This window comes from Cervus elaphus, chromosome 11 (genome assembly GCF_910594005.1).
Source record: "Cervus elaphus chromosome 11, mCerEla1.1, whole genome shotgun sequence".
In the NCBI taxonomy this organism is placed as follows: Eukaryota; Metazoa; Chordata; class Mammalia; order Artiodactyla; family Cervidae; genus Cervus; species Cervus elaphus.
Window position 1 is genome coordinate 76,013,443 of NC_057825.1, and position 20,652 is coordinate 76,034,094.

The 20,652-nt window shown below is 38.6% G+C and overlaps 1 protein-coding gene across 3 annotated transcripts in view; it reads left to right on the forward strand.

Annotated features, from left to right (window-relative positions):
* The window catches only part of SRBD1 (S1 RNA binding domain 1), a 228,280-nt gene extending 219,947 nt beyond the window's left edge, over nucleotides 1–8,333 (forward strand). For all 3 annotated transcript variants that reach the window (XM_043918107.1, XM_043918108.1, XM_043918109.1), the window contains exons 20-21: nucleotides 4,014–4,198; nucleotides 7,432–8,333. In XM_043918107.1, the coding sequence (XP_043774042.1) occupies nucleotides 4,014–4,198; nucleotides 7,432–7,721 (475 nt within the window). In that variant the 3' untranslated portion in view covers nucleotides 7,722–8,333. The remainder of the gene's footprint in view (nucleotides 1–4,013; nucleotides 4,199–7,431) is intronic.
* The last annotated feature ends 12,319 nt before the right edge of the window (nucleotides 8,334–20,652 follow it).

Sequence of the window (20,652 nt, forward strand, 5' to 3'; positions counted from 1 at the left end):
GTGCCACTAACAGATACCTGTCAGCACTAAAGATACCACTGCCTGTCCATGGGCCCAGGAAGCCATGGACACACAGACATAAAGTGTGTAACTCACTGGCCCCCAGCTGGGATGGAAGCTCATTTAAAAAAGAAAAAGGAGCCCAAGCACTAACTCCTTAGTCTTTCATGAGACCCTTAACCAAAATATATTAAAGAAAATAGGTTGGATTTTCATCAGTCTGTTTTTGACTAAAATTACAACTTTGGAAATGTAGGAGGATTACACATTTGAACTCAAAGAGATACCTTGATTAAATGAGAGATGAGAGAGTTTCTCCACTAGATAACAGACTATCACTACCAGATTATCACTAAAGAGGCCTTCCCTAGTTGAACACAACAGTGGGGGCGTGGAAAGACTGGCAATAACAAGCATTCCTTTTGTGATCATGCAGTAACCTAGCAAATAAGATACTTCCCAATTCTAATCATAGACAAGCGTCCAACAGTTTCTTTTTCCCCTGCCTGTATTCCAGAGACATCCTTAGAGGAAAGGATTTGGGGACATTAGGATCACTATCTATCTGATTACAGTGTTAACATATTTAAAGAGCCATTAATCATAGGAAATGGAACTTAACGATGTAGAAAAGTACACAGCCAAGGAATATCAAGAAAGTAAGCTATAGCCTAATATTCAGATGAAATTGAAGGGAAATTCATCTTTAACCCTTTGTTTTTTTCTTGATTAACTCAGAGAGGCAGCTAAACAAACATGGGGAATGGTAAACATAGCAAAGGGAAATTGAGAAAGGCAAATAGTCTCCTAAATATTACAGGTATGTAATATATAAAGTATATAAAGTAATATTCACCTTCGGTTCAGTTCAGTCGCTCAGTCATGTCGGACTCTTTGCAACCACATGAACTACAGCATGCCAGGCAGTCCTCCCTGTCCATCACCAACTCCCGGAGTTTACTCAAACTCAGGTCCATCGAGTCGGTGATGCCATCCAGCCATCTTATCCTCTGTCATCCGCTTCTCCTCCTGCCCCCAATCCCTCCCAGCATCAGGGTCTTTTCCAGTAAGTTAGCTCTTCACATGAGGTGGCCAAAGTACTGGAGTTTCAGCTTCAGCATCAGTCCTTCCATTGAACACCCAGGACTGACTCCTTTAGGATGGACTGGTTGGATCTCCTTGCCATCCAAGGGACTCTCAAGAGTCTTCTCCAATACCACAGTCTAAAAGCATCAATTTTTCGGTGCTCAGCTTTCTTCGCAGTCCAACTCTCACATCCATACATGACCACTGGAAAAATCATAGCCTTGACCAGACAGACCTTTGTTGGCAAAGTAATGTCTCTGCTTTTTAATATGCTACCATATTAATATGCTATCTAGGTTAGTCATAACTTTCCTTCCAAGGAGTAAGCATCTTTTAGTTTCATGGCAATCACCATCTGCAGTGATTTTGGAGCCCAAAAAAATAAAGTCTGACACTGTTTCTGCTGTTTCCCTGTGTATTTCCCATGAAGTGATGGGACCAGATGCCATGATCTTAAGTTTTCTGAATGCTGAGCTTTAAGCCAACTTTTTCACTCTCCTCTTTCACTTTCATCAAGAGGCTTTTTAGTTCCTCTTCACTTTCTTCCATAAGGTTGGTGTCATCTGCATATCTGAAGTTATTGATATCTCTCCCGGCAATCTTGATTCCAGCTTGTGCTTCATCCAGCCCAGCGTTTCTCATGATGTACTCTGCATATAAGTTAAATAATCAGGGTGACAATATGCAGCCTTGACATACTCCTTTTCCTATTTGGAACCAGTCTGTTGTTCCATGTCCAGTTCTAACTGTTGCTTCCTGACCTGCATGCAGATTTCTCAAGAGACAGGTCAGGTGGTCTGGTATTCCTGTCTCTTGAAGAATTTTCCACAAAGTTTGTTGTGATCCACACAGTCAAAGGCTTTGGCATAGTCAATAAAGCAGAAGTAGCTGTTTTTCTGGAACTCTGTTGGTTTTTTGATGATCTAGCAGATGTTGACAATTTGATCTCTGGTTCTTCTGCCTTTTCTAAATCCAGCTTGAACATCTGGAAGTTCACAGTTCACGTATTGCTGAAACCTGGCTTGGAGAATTTTGAGCATTACTTTACTAGCATGTGAGATGAGTGCAATTGTGTGGTAGTTTGAGCATTCTTTGGCATTGCCTTTCTTTGGGATTGGAAATGAAAACTGACCTTTTCCAGTCCTGTGGCCGCTGCTGAGTTTTCCAAATTTGCTGGCATATTGCGTGCAGCACTTTCACAGCATCATCTTTTAGGATTTGAAATAGCTCAACTGGAGTTCCATCACTTCCAGTAGCTTTGTTCATAGTGATGCTTTCTAAGGCCTACTTAACTTCCCATTCCAGGATGTCTGGCTCTAGGTGAGTGATCACACCATCATGATTATCTGGGCCATGAAGATCTTTTTTGTACAGTTCTTCTGTGTATTCTTGCCACCTCTTCTTAATATCTTCTGCTTCTGTTAGGTCCATACCATTTCTGTCCTTTACTGAATCCATGTTTACATGAAATGTTCCCTTGGTATCTCTAATTTTCTTGAAGAGATCTCTAGTCTTTCCCATTCTGTTGCTTTCCTCTATTTCTTTGCATTGATCACTGAGGAAGGCTTTCTTATCTCTCCTTGCTATTCTTTGCAACTCTGCATTCAAATGGGAATATCTTTCCTTTTCTCCTTTGCTTTTCGCTTCTCTTCTTTGCATAGCTATTTGTAAGGCCTCCTCAGACAACCGTTTTGCCTTTTTGCATTTCTTTTCCATGGGAATGGTCTTGATCCCTGTCTCCTGTACAATGTCACGAACCTCCGTCCATAGTTCATCAGGCACTCTGTCTATCAGATCTAGTCCCTTAAATCTATTTCTCACTTCTACTGTATAGTCATAAGGGATTTGATTTAGGTCATACCTGAATGGTCTAGTGGTTTTTCCTACTTTCTTCAATTTAAGTCTGAATTTGGCAATAAGGAGTTCATGATCTGAGCCACAGTCAGCTCCTGATCTTGTTTTTGCTGACTGTATAGAGCTTCTCCATCTTTGGCTGCAAAGAATATAATCAGTCTGATTTCAGTGTTGACCGTCTGGTGATGTCCATGTGTAGAGTCTTCTCTTGTGTTGTTGGAAGAGGGTGTTTGCCATGACCAGTGCATTCTCTTGGCAAAACTCTATTAGCCTTTGCCCTGCTTCATTCCGTACTCCAAGGCCAAATTTGCCTGTTACTCCAGGTGTTTCTTGACTTCCTACTTTTGCATTCCAGTCCCCTATAATGAAAAGGACATCTTTTTTTATTCACCTTAAGATTATGTAATTGAGGTCTTCCTTGGAGAGCTTCCATTTGGGGAGGAAGTCACTTTTTGATAATCCTCTCATCCTTTTTCTCTTGACTTCTGAATCCTTAATATACTTGATACGATTTAGTCCAGTGAGGCATAACCTTTGATGGAATTGGAGAATTCTTAGGTTGAGCATATGCTTGCACAGGTTACACTGTCATCATGGGTACACAGAAGTAAAGAACAGAGAAATGGCATATGGATAAAGTGATTTTTTTTGTCAAAAGCTGGCAATCCTTATTGGGTATTTTGCTGGATTTTGATAGCAGCAATTCATTGTTTGCCTAATAGCTAACTTAAATGCAAAGAAAAGTTTTCCTAACTGAAATTTGGAGAAACATGAAGCAAATATAGGTATCTTATTTAGAAAATATATCTGGCACTAAAGTCTAATGAACATTGCACTGTAAAACGTTTCTGATGCTGATTCTGAGCAGGAACTTCTTTGGAAAGTAACTCAAAAACCTTTTTTCTCCCAAGACAGATCATCTTTATGGCATGGGGCACATGGTAGATTTTCAGTAAAGACCAGTTGATTGATGAATGGATCTGAGATGAATAGGAGTGATCTATATAAGGAGACTGGAAAATAAGTAATATTATTAATATGTGGTGGGGGTTCTTGTTTTTCTTCCTCTGCAGGTTTTTGTCATTCGTTGGAGGGACACTATATGAGATTGGAAAGCCAGAAATGCAGCAAAAAATAGATTCATTCCTTGAAAAAGAAGGAATAGAGAAAACTGCAGAAAGATTGCAAACAACAGTCCACACCTTACAGGTCATCGTAGATGGTCTTAGCCAGCCCGAGAGCTTTGACTTTCGAACAGGTAAACAATGAATGTGAATATCTTTCACTTGGGTAGCTCACAGTGATCCTACACCACAGGATCCTCCGTTCTGCCTTTCTCTCCATGAGAAAACTAGAGCGCAGTGACCTTCCTTCAGAGTCATTGAAGCTAGTAAATATCCAGAGCCGAAGTTGAGGCCAGGTCTCCAGACTCCTCCTCCCAGGCTTATTTCCCATCACACTAGGCTAAACACATCATGCATGTGCTGCCATGTTCATGGAGACACACATTTTTCATAAACCTTTTGTAACTGTTTTTACCTCATAAGAGTCGGAAGTCCAAGGTAAAGCATTCAGTTCACAAATTAAAGTGAATCTTCTTTCTAAGATACGGCCTTCCAAGTTCCTGGATTCTATGTTAGTGAACACTGAAGAAAAAAGATACTATCTCACTGTTGATTTTCCTTCTAATTAAAAGTCTCATGGCTTTCAGCACAGGTAGATGGTGAAGGAAGTTTAAGAGCCATAGTTGTTGAGAGCAATGACCCGGTGAGAAGGAATTAAGGTATCAAATGACCTATTTCCCAAGGAAATTTGACTAGGAAGCTCTGAGATTCAAATGAATCTGTGCTTGTTTCACATCATCTTTATGATACCATGTTTATGGTTTGGCTCATTTCATGCTGGGTTATGCTGTGTTGAGGTGGTTTCTTTGAAAAGGTTTGGGGGAATTTTTGTTCATCTGTCAAGCTCAATGTACCATTCCCTCAATATCTGTGTAAATTTGAAATTAATTTTAAGGTTGGAGAAAAATAAAATGAAACATAGAGTAAGACCTATGCCAAAAATGTAGGAGTAGAAGCCTCCTGGGTGGTCCATCCAAAGCAAATCCCTCACCCTTTGCAGTTATTCTTAGGTGTGAATTCCATAGGTGTTGTCTAGCAGTGAGCAGTGGTTTTCAGGAAGGGTGGGAAGTGCTATCCCTAAAACCACTACACTGGAAGGTTGGCAAATACGCTCTGTTCTGGCTTTTCTTGTCCATCTTTGTTTTTTCGGTCTTGATGTTGATTGTTCCATGATCTCAGTTACACTGTAGACTCAGCACAAAGGTCAGCACTCAGATTACACAGCTGAGTTAGACAACCAACAGCTAAGTTGGTCTTTACCTGATGATGCCTCTAGTTGAGCAGAAGCATACACCTGGGCTCTAAATTGAGCTTACCAGTTTCTGCAGTATTTATCATTGTTTCAAGTGAAATGTCAAATAGATCTCTTTGGAACCGACTTTTGCCCTAGCATAAGTCACAGGTTTCTAGATGTCTGAGAACTTTTATTTTAACACTAAATACATCAGGAAGAAAAGCAGACAGTCATACGTTTAAAGGAGCAGATAGTATTTTGAATGTTTCTGCATTTATGTTACATCTCTTTTTTTTCCTCCATTTTCTCAAAATTACTTCCTTTCTTGCCTCATTCTTTATGCTCATCCTGTCTTCTGTTTTTCTGATGATATAATCAACTCTATGTTATTAACACTCTGGTCGCCAGTTAGTTTCCATAAATTGTGTTCATCAGAAGCAACCTGGTGACAGGGACTGAGCGTGCAGCCTTGGCAATCAAAGTGTTAAAGTTCGCCTGGCACATGGAGGCTTTTCTGATTTCTCAGTGGCCCGGGCTATGGTTAATAGTTCTTGACTCTGATTTCCCATGCAAACTTAAGCAGCTGATCAGAAACCCTTGGGGAATTGTAGCTGCTGGACCTCTGTAAGAAAGAGGGTCAGTTTCTGAGTATAAAAACAATACTTGTGGGGCCTCAGAGACCATCCTACCTCTGACCATGATCAACAACTTGGTTTCCCTTTGCTTTGACACAGTCCTTGCCCAGTGTAATGGCGTATTCAGTGGATTCTTTATTTTTGGAATTCACTCCTGAGCATCAGATGGAATTCTACACAATCAATTCTAGTGTTAGCATATTCCTTTTTTATGAGGAAAATGAGATTTAAGGTTTAAAGAGGAGGTTTGTTTTGTTTTAAAGGTAAAAAGTGGATTTTTTAAAAAAGAAAACCTTGATTTCAATATGGTTAGGCTGGGGGAGGGGAACCAAGAGGTGACCAGTTGTTAATACAAATGTAAAGGATAGTTTTAACAAGTAATCAGGATAAAGCCAACAGCTGTGAAGGAAAAGGAAATGGAATGGGTGGAGGGGAAAATGAGGTCTTAGTAAAAGGAGATCCAAGCATAGAATGTGTTCTTTGTTGTTAGAATCAACATTCAGTAATCCTAGGAAAGGGGGCCAAGAGGAGCATGGGTAAATGGAATCCACAGATAATCCAAAAGCCCTGTTTCAGTTGTTAGTTGTAACCTTCTCCATCATAAAGCATTTGTTGTTGTTTTTGTTTTGCTTTAACTTAAGCCGCGATTCCTCAGCAACTTTGTGCCTGTCTTTGGTGGGGGGTGGTGTTAATGAACAGAGAAATGTATCTGTACGCGGGCACGAACGAGGGAAAGAGGGCTATAAGAACTTGAGAGAGTAGAGATCTGTGCTTCATCTTTGTTTCTTGAGTACCTGGTAGAGTGCTAATAGGAGTTAATAAATGTTTTATGAATTGAATTGAAAGAGGAGAAAGGAGATAAGGTACTGGCCCATCAGGGTTTCTGAGCAATAGATAATCAAGAGTCCATTCTTTTTGATTGTATAAATTTATTCAAAGTGGATAGGAATTGATCCTTGAGTTCAAATTTTGGGGGGAGAAATGAGAAAGAACATTTAAATTTCACCACATTTGACTAAACATTTATGGATGTTCTACCCACTTTAAACATTTTGAGAATTCAGTTACTTGGAGGAAAACTCCCACTCTTCTGTTAACAAGGGTCTTATTGTCTCAGTATTTGTGATTTAGCCTTGCATGTTCATTGAGCAAATGTACTTTCTCATCTCCTCTTCATAAAGAAAATAAGACGCTCTTCTGAGGCCCTTGTGTGTGGTGCTGATGTTCACAGGTTGGCAAGATAGAGTTTGAGGAGAAGATGGTGTTTGAGTAAACTTTCTTGAATTGTTTCTACTTTGCACATGCTGTTTCTCCAACTAGGATGCCTTTTCTCTGAAGGCAGGCCTATATCTTCAGCTCCTTTTGTGTCTCCCCTCAATGCTTAATACCGGTCTGGGCACACAATTGATATGTATTCAATACTTACTCATTAAATCATGTTGTGTCTAACAATGCCTTATTATTTATACACACTGTCCATTTTCCCCTTTTGTTGTAGATTTCGATAAACCTGATTTCAAGAGAAGCATAGTCTGCTTGGAAGACCTGCAGGTTGGGACAGTTCTTACAGGCAAAGTCGAGAATGCCACCCTGTTTGGAATTTTTGTGGATATAGGAGTGGGGAGATCAGGGCTGATTCCCATACGAAATGTAACAGAAGCAAAACTTTCTAAGACGAAGAAGCGAAGGAGTCTTGGACTGGGCCCTGGAGAAAGAGTGGAAGTCCGAGTACTCAACATTGACATTCCCCGATCTAGGATTACCTTGGATCTCATTCGGGTGTTGTGAGTGTGTCACTGATGGCCAGACAGTGGTTTTATTCCCTCACTTCTACAGGTTGGCAAGAATAAGTCAGATGTTTGTGAGCTCTGGCTGGCAGATGAGAAAGAACTCACTTAATATCAGAAGTATTTTCCAAACATTTTCCTTATTTTTCCTTTTGAATAAATAGAGAGCTAATTGCTTGATTTCCTTTCCCCTTAGAAAAAGCAGCTCACAGACACCTTTATGTGGCTTCATGTAGTAATGATTTTCTGACCAAAATTTTATTTTTTATAACTCATCTTTGAATCCTTTTGCATTTTGTATAATAGACTGTTTCACTTCTACTTGCCAACTTGCCTTGCTGGACTTATGTGGAGTTATCTTCGTAATTTAAATCGTATAATGTTTCTTGATAATAGAGTTGGCAGTATTTAATCCTCTCTTTTTATAGACTTTTTTTTTTTCCTTAAATCAGGCCTTTTGGATTCGACTTGTGATTTTTCTCTTGCCGAGCAAACCAAAATATTATCAATTAAACAGATCCTGATGTGGTCATAACCATCAAGTGAATAGCTCAAATTATTTCTCAGAAGAATATATGTATTGATCTCTACAATAAAATGTTGTGGTTAGTGATTTTGTTTTTGTTGTGTTGTTCAGTGAATTATCTAAGAGTCAGTCTTGATTGAAGTAGATATGGCACATATTCATACAAATTTTGTATAAGCCAGCTGTGCCTTTGGGGAAAATGGAAGTCTCTAGAAATCCCAAGACTCAAATTCTGTTTGACTTATCACAGAAAGGCATATTCTTTCATAAGCATAAATATTGAACTCCAAATGGGGATAGAAATGGCCCCCTCCTATAGATTGAATGTATCAGGTGTGAAAGGACGAAAAAACAAGTAGATAAAGCCAGTGACTCTTAACTCGCTCTTTTTTTGTTTTTCCCCAGTGGAGATGGTAAATATTAGCAGGATCATAGAGGGTAAAAATGATTTACACAGAGCCCACACTGGACTGATACCTTGTCCATTCTGGCTGCTTGATTTCCCTGAAGGAGTCATTTACATAACAGATTAAGTACCTGGTTTTTGTTTTTGTTTTTTTAATGCATAATGAGTAGATGATTACTAAAGAGGGTGACCAGTCCTGCTTGTTTACCTGGGACAGTCAATCCTGGTAAACCCTCATTGCCCTGTCATAATTTTAAATAGTGCTTCTTTTTGTTTCCAAAGTGCCCCATTTTGTATAATGAATCATCTGATCATCTTTGTAGATTCTTTACCATCTGAGCTACCAGGGAAGCCCTTAATAGTAACAGTCCCTTACAAAGTGGTAAATCATACTATGTTTATTGATATTTCTGCATGGTTCATGTTTCTCAAAATTTGCAGCCTTCCAACTGGTTTAAGTAGACCTTTTTAATGCCGTGGGTTCCTTAAAAGTATATAATGCAATTCCTGTTTGCCTAACGATTTCACTTCCGAAATGCTTTTTGTCTCTTTCTTAGTGGTCTTCAGCTAACAGTGGCTCTTAATGTTGTAACTTCAAGTTGGCCTTCCCGCTCACTCCTCCCTGTGTTCTTCCTAGTTCATAGTTTGTAGATCATTGATGAGTGATATGCATCTGAAGAGTCTTATTCTGAAGCCTGCAATATAATTTCAAGCAAATGCTTTTTTTAAAAAAATTGAGGTATAGTTGTCATATGACATTATATTAGTTTCAAGCATACAAGATAATGATCTGATATTTGTATATATTGCAAAATGATCACAAGTAGTCTGGTTAACACCCGTCACCATACTTAGTCAAACAAATGCTTTCAGGGAAGGGGCCTTCTCCCTGGGCACTTTGAACACAGGAACCAGAGTGGTCAACAGTGTGACTCATCTCTGTTGACCTGGTAGCTAAGCCCTTGGAGACACAAGGAGGACTTGTCCTGTTCAGCCCAAACATGGTAGTGCTCTGGGAGAAGAGGGCTCTTTTCATTTATTTCATGACTCCATAATGTAGCATGATGCTTGGTGGTCAGTATATTCAACTAGTTCTAATTCCTGTTCTACCAATAATCTACAATGTGCATTTAAGCTGGTACCTTTACGTCTCTGGGCCTTCTTTTCCCAAGTTTAAAACGGGGATGATGATAATAAAGCATTCATTTTTTCAAATTGTGTTGATGGCCTCCTATGTGCCAGGCATTGTCCTAGACACTGACCATACAATTGTTATAGAAAAATAGAGCTCCAAAAATGCCTTTATGGAGCTTGAAGTTTATTGAGGAAAAAAGAATCATTAAGAATCACATAAAAATATAAAATCACAAGCATGATAAGCAATATAATAGTGATAGCATATAATAGATGAGTTGACTTTTACAGAAAAGTTAGAAAATGTTTCAGTGAGGTTTAACTGAGGTATGAAAATGACCAGAAGTTAACTGGGGCAGATGTTTTATTGACCTCAACAAGAATTGTTTCTGATAAACGGTGGAGATGAAAGCCTTACTGGAGTGGGTTTGAGAGAGCGTAGGAGGAGTTAGATTGGACATAGGGAATATAGATAATTTTTTCAGGGTTTTTTTGCTGTAAAGGAAAAATAGAAATAGAAGAGTGGATGGAAGGGGAAAATGGAGTACAGGGAGAATTGTATCTTTTTTTAAAACAGAAGAAATAATAATATATACAAATAGGAAAGGTCCAGGAAAATTTGATACAGGAGGCGAAGAGGAGAATTACTGGGATGGGATCATTGGGTGGATGAGATTGAATAGATCTAGTGCACAAGTGATTGGTCTAAGATAGGGATACAAAGAGTCTGTCCATAGCAAAGTAGAGAAGACTGAATATTGGACACAAGTGTAGTTAGGAAGATATGATAATGGATGCTCATGGGAGATCTCTTTGTATTGCTTCTATTTTCTCATTGAAATGCAAAAGAAGACTGAGACTAAAGTTCAGAGGGGAAAGGAGTTGAAAGTTTGAGAAGAAAAGAAAAGGTACCTCGTTGTGGTTTTGATTTGCATTTCTCTGATAATGAGTGATGTTGAGCATTTTTTCATGTGTTTGTTAGCCATCTGTGTTTCAGTCAGAATGGAGGCTATCCAAAAGTCTACAAGCAATAAATGCTGGAGAGGGTGTGGAGAAAAGGGAACCCTCTTACACTGTTGGTGGGAATGCAAAATAGTACAGCCGCTATGGAGAACAGTGTGGAGATTCCTTAAAAAACTGGAAATAGAACTGCCGTATGACACAGCAATCCTGCTGCTGGGCATACACACCGAGGAAACCAGATCTGAAAGAGACACATGTACCCCAATGTTCATTGCAGCACTTTTTATAATAGCCAGGACATGGAAGCAGCTTAGATGTCCATCAGCAGACAAATGGATAAGAAAGTTGTGGTACATATACACAATGGAATATTACTCAGCCATTAAAAAGAATACATTTGAATCAGTTCTAATGAGATGGATGAAACCGGAGCCCATTATACAGAATGAAGTAAGTCAGAAAGATAAAGACCCATATAGCATACTAACACATATATATGGAATTTAGAAAGATGGTAATGATAACCCTGTATGCAAGACAGCAAAAGAGACACAGATATATAGAACAGTCTTTTGGACTCTGTGGAAGAGGGTGAGGGTGGGATGATGTGGGAGAATGGCATTGAAATATGTAAATTATCATATGTGAAACGAATCTCCAGTCCAGGTTTGATGCATGAGACAGGGTGCTCGGGGCTGGTGCACTGGGAAGACTCAGAGGGATGGGATGGGGAGGGAGGTGGGAGGGGGGTTCAGGATGGGGAACACATGTACACCTATGGCGGATTCAAGTCAATGTATGGCAAAACCAATACAATATTGTAAAGTAAAATTAATTAATTAATTTTTTAAAAAAAATGAAAAGGTAAGAAAAAAGTGAAAAACCCAGGGAAATAGAGTATGATTTCCAAGCAGTGTTAGATGGTGTACTGGTTTAGTGATCAGTTGAATGTAGGATCAGTTAGTTTGCTTATATATTTCTTTAGCTACATCAGCTGCATGGTACTGGTCCAGGTTAGGTAGAAAGATGGATCTAATCAGGTTTGGGAGGTTGCCAAGTGAATACAATAGAAGGGCGAGAAAGTTTAAGTCATGTGAACAAAGAAATTATTGACCATGGAATTTAAGCCCAGTAAGAAGAAAAGTAAGAATATGAGGGGAAAGTGAGAAGCAGTGAGAAAGAATGGGATTGATGATGGATTATAGTTCCTGATGGAGTGTTATAGTGGAATTAATAGAGGATGTGAAGGTTGGGAAAGAGTAGTTGTGAAAAGTTGGATGTTTAACTCCAAAATTGAAGTTTTGGGGGTAGCTTTGTAACAGTGGATAGGGAATGATCATGGGAGTAAGTAACAGAGGCAGGCGAACAAGGCTAACCTCATTAGAGAAGAGGAAGGTCTTCTATATGTGGATAATGATTTTTGGAGGCTGTTGCAGTAATGCAGGTAGGAAATTATGGTGACCTGGACCAGAATGTTAGTGTTAGACAAAGTGAGAAGTGGTAGGATTCCCAATACAGTTAGAAGGTGAAGGTTGAGTCAGACAGGGTTTCCTGGGGTATTTGGATAAAATATGGGAGGCAGATAGGAACCAGAGGGATGAAAGTATTACCTACTAAGATGGGAGGGAAGTTTTAGTGAAGAAGTTCATTTTGGACAGGTTAAATTTGAGATACTCATTAGACATCTAAGTGGAGGGAACAAATAGGTAGTTGGCTATTTCAGTCTGAAGTTCAGGGGAGAAGGCTGGGATAGAGATGTGTATTTTGGTGGTCACCAGCATGTAACTGTAGCCATGAGACTGAATATGATCACCAATGGAATAAATAGAAATACTAGGGAGCAGAAAGAGATCCAAGGGCTGGGTTGCTGGAAATCTTAAGACACTCAGCTATAAGTTCTTTGAATGTCTCTGTAGGGGCAGGGCCTGCTAGACGTATATTCAGAATTCTCCCCTTCTTTCTTACTAAAGGAATTCTCATCTGAGGGGAGCAGTAATATGACTAATAATGTGAATGTGGCCATGTGAGGTAACTCTGGCTAGAGAGTATAGGAAAAAGCCATGGGCTGGAGTTCTAAGGCCAGAAAGAGTGAGGAGGTCAGGCTCAGCTATCATGCTTTCCTTATCCTTTGCCCTGGCCCTCCGTCCTGCCTGAAATGCACATAGAATGTAGAGGTGCTGGAGGCCAGACAGTACATCTCCAGCACTAGATAGCAACCGGTGAACAGAAAGATAGCAAGTTCCTGAATCCGCCTTGTCATTGTGGAGTTACTAAAGCAACCTTGAACTAACTGCCTACTCTGGACTTAATGCTGTTTGAGAAAAACAAAAGCTTCATACATTTATTTCAGCTGTTGGGGGGTGAACAGAAGTTTACAGCAAAATGCATTCCGTGACATAAGATTTGTGATAAGTACTCACCAAATGTTGATTGATTAGATGAATAAATAGCTAATAAGAGAGTTCAATAAAATGGTTAAATCCAGTTTTCCTTAAGCATGTGAAACAATATGATGAAATAAACAGTTCCTATATAACACCACACTATAAAATATCTAAAAATAATCTAACAATGTGCAAGATTAATATGCAGAAAAATTATAAAACTTTACTACATATTAAAGTATATTATGTCCCTGGACTAGAAGACATGATACTGTAGAAAGATCAGTCCTTCAAAAATTATCGTATCTAGATAGATAGATATATCTACTTTTGCCAAAATTCCAATCATCATTTCAGTTACCTTTGCTTTTTATATGTTTGTCTGTTTATTTAAGCTTTAAAAATTAAAATTATTTGGAAGAGTGTGAAAAAGGTCAAATCAATATATTTAAAAAGTATTGAGTTGGATGTTACAGGGGAATTGTCCTGTCAGATACTATACTCCAAAACTTTCATTCAAATGGTGTGGTACTATTGCAGGAATAGATAAACAGAAGAGTGGGATGAACGGAGAATTCAAAATCAAGGGGAATTTATATATGTTAAAAGTGGCATTTCAGGTTGGGGTAAAATCATACTGCCACACTAACACAAAAATTAGTTCCAGATGGATTAAACATAAATAAAAATTTAAAAGAACAACAAGCAAACACAGAAGGGCTTTGAGAAGTGGTTAAATAGCCATGTTTGTGGAATGCAAGAAAAAATATAGGAAATATGGCCCTATAGACCTAAAACTTCCGTTCAAAAGACTTTGTTGGGTACTTCGCTTGAGACCCTGTGCCAGGTACTGGGGATGAAAGACGAACATCTTGATGATGTCTGCAGCATAAAGGTGTTGGAATTTAAGCTGCAGCAAAGAATATTTCAAGTTAAATATCATGGGCATTTTAGAGTTAAACTTGGCTGCTGTCTACTTCAGAATATAGTGTCATCCCATCTCATCTGAAGCAACGAGACTCTTTTGGAATGCTTGGTTTTGGATTAATGGAGTGCTTGTGTTGAGGTGTCTGTACATCTAACCCTGACCTCAGAGTTAGCACTTGTGTTAAAATTGAAGGTGGAAAGAGGATAGGATGGAAAAACCAAAAATATATATAGTTGATCTTTTTATTTTGGCTTCCTGCCTAAAATCAGTCATAATGAGTTGGATTTAAATAACAGATCATGGAGAACTCCTGAATGACTGGGCTCACTGCCAGAGCAGTCCATTTCACAGGAAGAAAGATATAGATTTCTTCCCACTCACTCATTTTATATGGTGAGGATGATTCTGTGCATGATGGCTGCATTTATTATTTAGAGGGAGAGTGGGATCAGCAGACTCTTGTCCTGTCAGCACTAAAAATTGCCTTTTTAGAAATTAATTTAAAAACCACCCCCAGAAAGGATCTGCTATTCTCTGACCTCATATCGAGAATCTAAAAGATTTAGTATGCCCCTACTAAATGATTTTTAAAGAAAAGAGTCTAACCCTGAAGAAAGGAAATAAATGATTAATCTCAATACTACAGGGAAACCTCTCAAATACCAGAGAATTTGTCACAACTCTATAGCTCATCCATTGCGACAGGTCTGAAATAGCTCAGTCCTACAGAAAAGGTAAAGATACAGTTGTGTAGAGAGAGATGAGGTGAAGGAGGGAGAGAGAGCATTGGAATAGCTCAGCTTTGCTTTGTCTCAAGTTTCAAGTCTTGTTTTATCCAAGCAATTAGGCCAAGTACAAGTCTCCAGATTTGTTGCAGTATTTTGCAAAAGCAGCCAAGTAACAGAAGACTGACATCCTGCTTCCTAACATGGCCCACTTCTGACAAACTTTTCATCTCCTTATGGCCAGGTCCATAGTAACTCGGGAAATCTCAAAGGAGCAAGGCTTTGGATGCCTTTCTCCACCCCAGTGGCTGGTTCTTTGATCTTTGGACATTTGCCCACCTGCTTCCCAGGATGAAGTCTCTTGGCCGTGAAGGAGAAGGTGGCATCATTCAAAGTCAGACCCAACATTTGCTCCTATTCTTTGCTTTACAGGGTTAAAATGATTCTGTGAAGCTAAAAGTCAAAAGGCCAACTGAGTCAAATTTGGTATAATTTGCTACTTCAATAACCAAAACAACTAAGTAAAATATACTGTCACTTAACCTGTAGTAACACCTACAAGAAACATCTGAAGTTATTTTTGGTCATTATAACTTTATTTTTATCTCTATTTTTCCTTGTTGGAAATACATATGGTATAAAAAGTATAAATAATGAAATATAAAAGTTGAAAAATAAAAGCCCCTTGTCATTTGAGATGTAGTCACCTTTTATAATTTATGTATATCCTCAACCTTTGTCTATACATACACTCCATATATAAAGTTCTTTTAAAAATCAGGGTCAGACTATATATATGTTGTCCTATCTTTTTTAACAATATAGCATACACATCTTTCCATATCAGTACCCGCATATCTACCTTTATGTGTCTCATGATAAGTGTATGAACCATTGCAAACAGTGCTTCCGATGGAGTTTCTGACTAAGGAGGAAGTGAGTGAATCTGGGGGCCTCATAAACAGGTCCAGAACAGCCTGTGGAGCATTAGGACTGAAGTTCCTCCAAACTAACTTGGCTTACGTGATCCACTAGCTCCTGAACCCACTGTCCCCTTCTTCTCCCCCTCTTATCCCTTGCTGCTGTTCCGTACATAAGAAACTCACCTCTAACCCAGGCTCCCCAACCAGCTCTCAAGCAAACCAGCCCCAGAACCTCCCCAGCCCTGGCCTCACAATTTATAGCAGCAACAGGTAACCTAGATGCAAAAAACCTCTGTTCCTTCATTGTTTACAAGGTCCCATTAGATTACTTCCCTCCCACCTAGATCTCTAAGAACATTGAGCAGAAGCTGCAGATCCATTAAAGAAGAAATTAGAAATTCAAGCAGTGGGAAAATCTCTCTGCCTCATGGAGAGTTTGGCTCCTGTGTGATTGATACTGGAAGCTGTTGGAGTTGCAAATGGACCGGAGTCAGGGGCCAAGAAAACTAAAACTGACAATTAATTGGCTCTTAACCCATCACATCTTTTAAAAAGGAAAACATACCCTCAGTGCCCCACCCAAGATAAAAACATCAAAAACCCTAGGAGAGGATATGGAAAACCAGACTGCGTATGTCTAATTTGACAAAGGGTTATTTAAAAATAAATTGCTCAAGACAAAGCACAGATGAAGAGAGTTTCTTTGGGCTTTGGCCAATTCTTCACTAATAAAGTCTGCTGGCCCCGGTGAATAGAGCCAGGACCAAGGAAAATAGTCTGCAATATTTGTCTCTTGGAACATTACCTTGCTCTTGTTTGGGTTTTGGTTTTGGTAACAGCTTAATTGAGATATAATTAATTATTTAAAGGGTACAAATTAATGATTTTTGAGTTTATTCACAGAGTTGTGCAACCATCACTGTAATAAATTTTTTGTATAAATTAATTTATTTATTTTAATTGGAGGCTAATTACTTTACAATATTGTAGTGGTTTTTGCCATACATTGACATGAATCAGCCATGGGTGTACATGTATCCCCCAATTGTAACCATCACTGTAATAAATTTTAGAATTTATTTTCATTACCCTAAGAAGAAACCTTGTACCCATTAGCAGTTGCTCCATACTTTCAGCCCTAGGCAGTCACTGATCTACTCCTGTCTGTATGGACTTGCTTCTTCTGGACATTTCATATAATTGGAAAAATATAATATGTGGCCTTTTGTGAGTGGCTTCTTTCCTTTAGTATACTGTTTTCAAAGTTCATCCATGTTGTAATATGTACCAGTACTTCATTTCTTTTTTATTACTGAATGATACTCCACTGTATGGATATGCCGCATTTTCTTTATCCATTCGTAAGTTGAAGGGCATCTGGATTGTTTATCACTTTTTGGCTATTATGAATTATTCTGCCATGAATATTTACATACAGGTTTTTTGTGTACACCTGTTGTTATTTCTCTTGGGTATATACCTAACAGTGGGATTGTTGGGCAAATGGTGACTGTGTTTAACCTTTTGGGCAAATCTTTTTCCAAACTGCCTTTACCATTTTATATCCTTACCAGCAATGTATAAGGGTTATAATATCTATCCTAGTGGGTATGAGATGGTTTCACAATGTGGTTTTAATTTGCATTTCCCTCCTGGATGATAATATTGAGCATCTCTTCATGTGTTTATTAGTCATTTGTATATCTTTTTTTGAAGAAACATCTATTCAGACTCTTTGACCACTTTTTAATTAGGTAATTTTTTCTATATTGTAGTTCTTTATGTATTCTCACTATGAGTCCTTTATCAGATCTATGATTTGTAAAAACTTCATCATAACTTCTGGTCTTTTAAAATAGTTTTTCCTGAAAGTGTCCTTTGAAGAACAAATTTTTTAAAATTCTTATGATATCCGATTTATTTTTTTCCTCTGATTGTGCGTTTGCTGTCATATTTAAGAAATCATTGGCTAGTGAATTCTCTGGTGGTCCAGTGGTTGGGACTCCACACTCCCAATGCCGGGGGCCCAGGTTCAGTCCCTGACTGGGGAACCAGATCGTGCATGCTACAACTCAGAGCCTGCAGGCCAAGTGAAGACCCCGCATGCTGCAACTAAAACCTGGCGCAGCCAAATAAAATTTTAAAGAAGAAAGAAACCATTTCCTAACTGCAAGTCATAAAGATTTACATCTATGTTTTCTTCTAAGAGTTTAGTAATTTTAGCTCCTACACTTAGGTCTTTGATCCATTTTGAGTTAAGTTGTATATGGACTGAGGTGGAGGTCCAGTTGACTCTTTTGAATGTGAGTATCCAGTTATCCTAGCACTGTTTGTTGTAAACACGGTTTTCCCCATTTAATTATCTTGGCACTCTTATCAATAATCAGTTGACTGTGAGTTCTGGCTTATAGACATGTAGGTAAATTCTGTTTGATTGATCTTTATGTCTATGCTTATGCCGGTGCCACACAGTCTTCAGTACTGCAGCTTTGTAACAATTTTGAAATTGCTTCCTGTGAGTCTTCCAACTCTGTTCTTTTTCACAGTTGTTCTGGCTATTCTGGATCTCTTGCATTTGGTAAAGATACTAGGGTCAGTTTGTCAGTTTTGTAGAGAAATCAGCTGAGATTTTGATAGGGATTGCATTGAATCCATAGATCAATTTGGGAAGTATTGCATCCTAGCAATATCAGTTCAGTTCAGTTCAGTTCAGTCGCTCAGTTGTGTCCGACTCTTTGCGACCCCATGAATCGCAGCACGCCAGGCCTCCCTGTCCATCACCAACTCCCGGAGTCTACCCAAACCCATGTCCATTGAGTCAGTGATGCCATCCAGCCATCTCATCCTCTGTCATCCCGTTCTCCTCCTGCCCCCAATCCTTCCCAGCATTAGGGTCTTTTCCAATGAGTCAACTCTTTGCATGAGGTGGCCAAAGTATTGGAGTTTCAGCTTCAATATCAGTCCTTCAAATGAACACCCAGGACTGATCTCCTTTAGGATGGACTGGTTGGATCTCCTTGCAGTCCAAGGGACTCTCAAGAGTCTTCTCCAACACCACAGTTCAAAAGCATCAATTCTTCGGCGCTCAGCTTTCTTCACCGTGCAACTCTCACATCCATACATGACTACTGGAAAATAGCATCTTCCAATTCAGAAACATGGGAGAGATGTCTTTCCATTTATTTAGGTTTTCTTAAAGTTCTTTCAACAATGTTTTGTTGTTTTCAGAGTTTAAGTTTTGTACTTTTTTTGTTAAATTTATTCCTAAGTATTTTATTCTTTTTGATGTAATTATAAATGGAATTGTTTTCTTATACATATTCATTTTCTGAATGTTTGCTGCAAGTGTATAGAAATGCAACTGATTTTTTATATTGATTTGTATTTTGCAAACTTTCTGAACTCATTTATTGCTTTTAATAGTTTTTTTAGTGAATTTGTTAGGATGGTCGATTATAAGGTCATGACATCTATGAATGTAGATAAGTTTTACCTATTCGTTTCCTATCTGATTTCCCTTTAGCTAATTTTCTTGCTTGAGTGTTCTGACTAGAACCTCCAATACAGTGTTGAATAGAAGTTGTGACAATGGAATTCTTATCTTGTTCCTGATCTTAAGGAGAAAGAAGAAGAATACTTAAGAATACTCTTAAGGAGTATTCAGTCTTTTATTATTAAGTATGATTTAGTTGTGAGGTTTCTGTTATTTGGTGATTGGTGAAGTTCCTTTCTATTCCTGTTTCTTTAATATTTTTATCATGAAGATTGTTGACTTCTATTAATATAGTGTATTACATTAATTAATTTTTAAATGGTAAACCAGTCTTGCTTTTCTGGGATAAGTTTCGCTTGGTCATAGTGTTTGTTTTAGGTTGACTTGTGTCCCTGGAAAAATGTGTATGTGGAAGTCCTAACTCCCTGGGCCACAGAATGTGACCTTATTTGCAAATAGCATCGCTGAAGATATAATTAAAGATGAGGTCATACTGAATTACAGTGGACCCTAATCGAATGTGACGGATGTCCTTATAAAAAGGAGAGATTTGGACCTAGACATGCACATGGGGAGAATATCATTTGAAAATTGGAGTTACACTGCCACAAACAGTGAAACTATAAGTAGGTAGGAGAGAGGCCTGGAACAGGCCTGGAACAGATACCTCAAGAACCTGAAGGAACCAGTCCTGCCAACGCATTAGTCCAGACTTCTAGCCTGCAGAACTGAGAGAGAATAAGTTTTTGTTGCTTAAGCCACCCAGTTTGTGGTGCTTTGTTATGGCAACCCTAGGAAACTGAGACAATGTATTCTCCTTTTTATATATTCTTGGATTTGGTTTCCTAGTATTTTGTTGAGGATTTTTGCATCTGTATTCGTAACAGATGTTGGTCTGCAGTTTTCTTTACTTGGAGGTCTTTGGAGCTATTTTCTTATTGTTTCTCTAGGCTTACCAGGTACACCTAATCAGAACCTGCTTGAAATGAATTTATTCCCAGTGAGACAGAAACATTACTCCTGATAACTCTATTGTCTCTCCCCGCTTTTGAACTTATTCTTGTTACCGTATTTTATTATTGTTACACCTATATATATTTCAAACCCAACAGTGCATAAGTGTAATTATTACCTTATATAATTTTATGTCTATTAAAGAATCTGAGAAAAGAAAGGACAGGAAGAAGAAAGCAAAAAACTCTATTTATAGAGCTTGTTATATTAACCTTTTTCTCCATCATTCCTGGCACTCTTCATTTGTACCTGATTTTCTAAGCAAAGAGGATCCTCTGAAGATTCTTGGTGGAGGAAAGGGGGTGGTGGTCATTTTAGTATGTACAGTTAAATTTGAGGACAGTTACTCTTGCAGACATGCATAAATGCATGGGGGTGGTCCCAGGGATAGAAATCAGGGAGGTAAGTTAGGAGGCAGTTGCAGCAGTCAAGGTAC